Below are 6,078 nucleotides of genomic sequence, written 5' to 3' on the forward strand. Positions count from 1 at the left end.
AAGATGGCGCCAGCAGTGAGCACGGCGCACCATCTCTCTGTCCTGTTTGGACTATTGCTAGTTATTTTTATGCAAGTTTGGAGCCAAAAAGCCGCAGCATTAATAGTTTATGATCGACAAACACTTTTGAGCATTCGTGCATCTTATGAGGCACTATCGATCCATAATTTGGAGCCGCACGCTTCAACACATTTTACACCACCTTTTCTCTCATCTATACCGGCGTTCCTGCGCAGGGTCCCCTACTTTAATCTACGGAAAAAGCGCTCAAGAAGACGGCGTAAGCGAGGCGGTGTCCTCGTCCGAGTCAGAGCTTACCTAAAGGCGAATTCTGGTGGGAATTGCCTCCCTCACGCCTTTCAGCGAGCCAGGATCCGATGGATTACTCCAGTAACTTTGGACGGATGCTACGCTATGGATCACCTGTCTTCTCCGGCTTCCTGCTTCCTTCCCCGGTGCTCGAAAGGCAAACGTGGCATAGACCGGCGGAATATACGCGAACTAGCCCGTGCTCAATCTTTGAGTTCCGGGCACACCAAACTTCGCTTGGCGCTGCTGAACACCCGGTCGTTGGCTAATAAGACTTTTCTGCTTAATGACTTTTTTGTCTCCCGCGATCTGGATTATTTGTTCTTGACTGAGACGTGGCTTCGTGAGGGTGAGTGCTCAGCCTTTTCCGAACTCCTCCCACCTGGCTGCACATACTTTAATTCTCCCCGTTCCTCTGGGAAAGGTGGAGGGCTTGCTACAGTTTTTAAATCTAGCTTCCAGTGCTGCCAGTCTTCAAATATGGGTCCATATTCTAGCTTCGAGCTTCAACTCTTAAATATTCAGGCAAGCCCACGAGTTGTATGCGCAGTTATCTACCGCCCTCCGAAATTCAACAAACGCTTTATTCAAGAATTCTCTGATTTTCTGGCGGGTATTGTAACTGTTACGGACCATCTTTTAATCGCAGGAGACCTTAACGTCCACGTTTGTTGCGAGACCAAGCCACTGGCGAAAGAATTCTTAAGTGTCATTGACTCATTCAATCTTAGGCAGTGGATTTCTGGCCCAACCCACGAGAAAGGACATACGCTGGACCTTGTACTCACTTTGGGTCTAGATGTATGTGTGGAGGAAATTTGTGACATGCACATTTCGGACCACTTGCCAATTCTATTTAACATTGAACTGCCGGGTCCGGTTGTAAAACAGGATACCTCAGTGCGCACAGTGCGCGCGTTTACTCCACTAACCGTGGAGCAGTTTTCGTGTGCTTTTGCCTCCTTTACGCCTCCTGCACTCACATTCTCCGGTGCTCTGAGCGCAGAAGAGCTCAACACAATGTTCAACACTATTTGTACGGACATTCTGGACGCTGTCGCCCCACTTGTAATGAAGCGCGCCAAGCCCACGTCGGAGCCTTGGCTCAATGAAACCACTCGTGCGCTTAGACGCGAGTGCAGGCGCGCAGAGAGCGGAGGTGGAATAAGGACAAACTACACGTATCGCTTGAAATACTTAGAGCCTGTCTAGCTAATTATCAGAAAGCGGTAAAGACTGCAAAAGCTCAGTATATGTCGAATTTTATTTCAAATAACACCCAGAGACCGCAGGTTCTTTTTAATGTATTAAATCGTCTAGTTAACCCAGAGTCTTCACCTAGTCTTGTGCCATCAGTTTCACTGTGCAATGACTTTTTATTGTTCTTTGTCGGAAAAATATCCCAAATCAGGGCCTCTATACCAGTGTGTGTAGTCCTAATGATTCTTTGAACACTTTTGAATGTTGTGCCACTTTTAATGAGTTTCTGCCTGTATCGCTAAACGAACTCTCAAATATTGTTCAGCGTTTAAGACCCTCTAACTATCCACTGGATGCTATTCCTGCCCATTTTCTAAAAAGTGTTTTTCATGCTGTTGGCCCCTTTATTCAAAATATCATAAATGCCTCCCTTTTGTCTGGATGTGTTCCAGGAGCGTTCAAACAGGCTGTAGTCCAACCTCATCTAAAGAAACCCACCCTGGATCCTAAAATTCTGGCAAATTTTAGGCCAGTTTCAAAACTGCCATTTTTTAGCAAAGATTCTTGAGAAAATAGTCTATTATCAAATGCAGTCACATTTGGACTCAAATAGAATTTTTGAAAAGTTTCAGTCTGGCTTTAAATCACTTCATAGCACAGAAACAGCACTTCTGCGCGTTTTTAATGATCTTCTTTTAACTGTTGACTCTGGTTGCTCTGTGATTTTAGTTCTTTTAGATTTGTCTGCTGCTTTTGATACTGTTGACCACTGTATTTTACTCTCCCGCTTGGAACAATATGCAGGTTTTAAAGGCACAGCACTTAACTGGTTTAAATCTTATCTCACAGACAGATGTTTGTCAGTACATCTTGGCCCCCATAAATCTAACTCTGCTCCACTTACCTGCGGTGTTCCACAAGGATCTATTCTAGGTCCTGCATTATTTTCTCTTTATTTGTTGCCTCTAGGCTCAGTTCTTAGAAAAACACAATGTGTCTTATCATTTTTACGCTGACGACCTGCAAATCTATTTGCCCTTATCACCTGCCCCTGGCTCCATTAGTAGCTTGTCCTATTGTTTAGAGGAAGTGAAATCATGGCTAGCCCAAAACTTCTTAATTTTTAATGAGAAGAAGACAGAAATTGTGGTTTTTAATCCTAAATCCTCCACTGGTTTACATCACAACCTTGGCGCACTGTCTCCTTTTGTGAATTCCTCTGTCAGAGACCTTGGAGTATTCTTTGACAATTTGTTCAAAATGGACAAACAAATAACCTCTGTGGTAAAGGCCAGCTTCTACCAGCTCAGAATACTGAGTAAAGTGAAGGCTTACCTTCCAGCCAGTGACTTTGAACGACTTATTCACTTGTTTATAATGTCTCGTCTGGATTACTGTAATTCGCTGTATTGTGGACTAGACCAGCTCTCCTTACAGCGCTTACAACAAGTCCAGAATGCTGCAGCTCGTTTAGTAACAGGGACGAGAAAGAGAGAGCATATCACACCTGTACTGGCCTCTCTCCACTGGCTTCCTGTTCCTTTCAGGATTAATTTTAAAATTCTAATATTTGTTTTTAAATCCCTGAATGGCCTGGCTCCTGAGTATCTGTCTGAGCTGTTATCGCGCTATGTTCCAATCAGACCCCTCAGGTCAGAAAGCGGTTTGTTATTAAATGTCCCAAAGTCATGTTTGAAAACTCGGGGTGACAGGGCCTTTGCTGTGGCTGCCCCCAAGTTATGGAACAATCTGCCTCTCCACGTTCGAGCTGCTCCATCACTGGAGATTTTTAAATCTGATCTTAAGACACATTTCTTTGCTGCGGCTTTTAACTCTAATTAAATGTTTTATAAGCTATGTTTAATTTTTTTTTGTTTTGTTTGTTTGTTTTATTATTATATAGATATATTTTTCATATTTATTGTGCTGTATTTTACTATCTTTATTGTGCATGTGAAGCACTTTGGGCAGCTTGTGTTGTTGTAAATGTGCTATACAAATAAAGTTGACATTGACATTGACATATATAAAGCATTTCTCTATCAATAATATTTTTAATATGGTTAAGGAAAGACTGGACTTTTTATTGTCTTTAAGTAGACAAAAGTTATTATGTTCAGATTTCCTCGTCTTTGCTACTTTACAGCAAACAGTTTCTTATTCATGGAGACTTGGGCTCAACAGCCAATTTGGAGAGATTTGTTAAACAATAAATGACTTTATAAAGTCACTTTTTTAAATCTATATCAGTCTTTTGATCTGCCACAATAATGTAATAATGAATTTAAATGAAAATACCTCAAATTGAAGGCTTTTCTCAGCAATTTTTTAGGTGAGATTAAAATGAGATTAATTAGATTAATTAATTACAGATCATATATATATATATATATATATATATATATATATATATATATATATATTATTTTATTTTTTTTTTTTTTTTTACTGGTAAAAATCAGGCCCATCTCCTTTTGAGTAGGGATTCTGTTCTATTTACGCTGCACTTTGAAGCATGCAGTTTTAATGTGTCCGATGAAAAAGGTCCCGAGTGAGGCGTGGATCACTTACACGGCTCTGAAAGTTTGATGTGCTTCTTGTCAACTCACATTCACATCTTTGTCGCGTACACGAGCCGGGAGGGGGAGGGCATCTGACGAGACGGGGGTCAAACGGTTTTATTCAATTATTCATGTCGGACGTCAAAATGAAGTGGAGAGTCTTAATGCGTTTTTCTTCATTTTACTTTTTTTTTTTTTTTTTTTATATAATAAAGAGTCGTTTGGCATTTTCGTGCAGCGCTTTTCCATCTTCAAACTACGGAAGCCGAGAGGGGTCACAATGAACACAAATCCTGCGACGAATACAAATGTGACAACATGACAAAAAGCCACAACACACACAAAAAAAGCCACAACGGAAAGTGACCGCGGGACTCTATTTTAATGCAAATGCCGCAACAAATACAAATGCCACAACATATCAAAAAGTCACAACACATTAAAAAGCCACAACACATTAAAAGCCACAACAGAAGTGATCGCGGGACTCTATTTTCCAATGGACCAATCAAGCGGCAAGTGAAGAAGAAGAACTACAATGTGGAAAGTAAAGGAACGGAGAAGTTGGAAACGTAAGTAAAAGTAATTAATTTTTTTTATCATTATTCGTTTCACGTTGTAGTTCTTCTTCTTCACTTGCTGCTTCATCGGTTCTGCGGAAAATAGAGTCCCGCGGTCACTTCCGTTGTGGCTTTGTGTTGTGGCTTTTTAATGTGTTGTGGCATTTGTATTTGTTGTGGCGTTTGCATTAGAGTCTCGTGGTCATTTCCGTTGTGGCTTTTTTGGTTTGTTGTGGCTTTTAGTTGTGTTGTCGCATTTGTATTTGTTGCGGTGTTTCCGTTTGTTGTGAGGAACCGCTCTGTGTACGCACGCACTGGGGTGAACTGCAATGCAAAATGATTTTAAGCAGCACATTTTTCAGGAGCCTGTGGTCAGTCCGTGTTGAGTGTTGAGTGTTGGGATCATTAGGTTGTGATTTGCACTTTTGAATTTGCACATTCATCAGTTTGGTAAAAAAAAAAAAAGGGACACCTGGGACATTTCTTGTATAAAACTGGGACAAATCAGTGGTTTTGTATTAAACTGCTGAGACAGAGGACATAGGCTCAAAACTGGGACTGTCCCGGGTAAACAGGGATGTCTGGTGGTCCTGGTTTAGTCCTGATTTAATCCTGATTTAGTCCTGGTTTAGTCCCGGTTTAGTCCCAATTTAGTCCCGTTTAGTCCCGGTTTATTCCTGGTTTAGTCCTGTTTTAGTCCTGATTTAGTCCTGATTTAGTCCTGGTTTAGTCCCGGTTTAGTCCTGATTTAGTCCTGATTTAGTCCTGGTTTAGTCCTGGTTTAGTCCTGGTTTCAGTTTAGTCCTGATTTAATCCTAGTTTAATCCTGATTTAGTCCTGGTTCAGTCCTGCTTTAGTCCCGTCCTCTGGGACAGTTGTCATTTGCCTGTTTTCCTGTGAATATGGATAATCTGCTTCTCTGTTCTTGACCAGTGATGTTTTATTTTCTATCATCTTTCTGAATAAATAACAGTTATGTTGTTGATGGATATCGTGATCTTGGATTATACAAAAAACAAACTGAAAATAGGCAAGACAAAATGGATTTAAGCAGCACATTTTTCAGGAGCCTGTGATCAGTCCGTCCATGCACTCATTTAGGTGTTGAGTTTTGAGTGTTGGGATCATTAGGTTATGATTTACACTTTTCAGTTCGCACTTTTCATCTGAAACGACTTAAAAGTAGAAGTCAGATGACATTTGTGTTAGAAAATTGCCCAATGGAAGCTGATGTTGCCATAAATGCTAGTGAGCAGCAGATTTTATTTTTTTTTTCATTTGCAAGGGCGGAAAATAAGAAATTGCATTTATTCACGTTGCGATAATTGAGCAGTTTTTTGGTTTTTTTTGAGTAATATGTAATTTTTGAAATAGGTAATTTTACTTTTTCTCAAGTACATTTTTACCCAAGTATTTTAATTTATTATATTGGAACTCACCCTCGTTAC

The 6,078-nt window shown here is 40.6% G+C and overlaps 1 protein-coding gene across 1 annotated transcript; it reads left to right on the forward strand.

Moving 5' to 3' along the window:
* The first annotated feature begins 88 nt into the window (after nt 1-88).
* On the forward strand, nt 89-1,521 carry LOC129410609 (uncharacterized). The gene has a single exon (XM_055159092.1). The coding sequence runs from the start codon at nt 415-417 to the stop codon at nt 1,519-1,521; it is 1,107 nt and encodes a 368-aa protein (XP_055015067.1). The 5' UTR covers nt 89-414.
* Nucleotides 1,522-6,078: the final 4,557 nt, after the last annotated feature.

Source organism: Boleophthalmus pectinirostris, unplaced genomic scaffold (assembly GCF_026225935.1).
Source record: "Boleophthalmus pectinirostris isolate CB_2022bp ecotype Guang Dong unplaced genomic scaffold, ASM2622593v1 HiC_scaffold_23, whole genome shotgun sequence".
Classification (NCBI taxonomy): Eukaryota; Metazoa; Chordata; class Actinopteri; order Gobiiformes; family Gobiidae; genus Boleophthalmus; species Boleophthalmus pectinirostris.

What these genes read in the sequence shown, in the direction of transcription:
- LOC129410609 (XM_055159092.1), top strand. Translation starts at nt 415, where the DNA reads ATGGATCACCTGTCTTCTCCGGCTTCCTGCTTCCTTCCCCGGTGCTCG.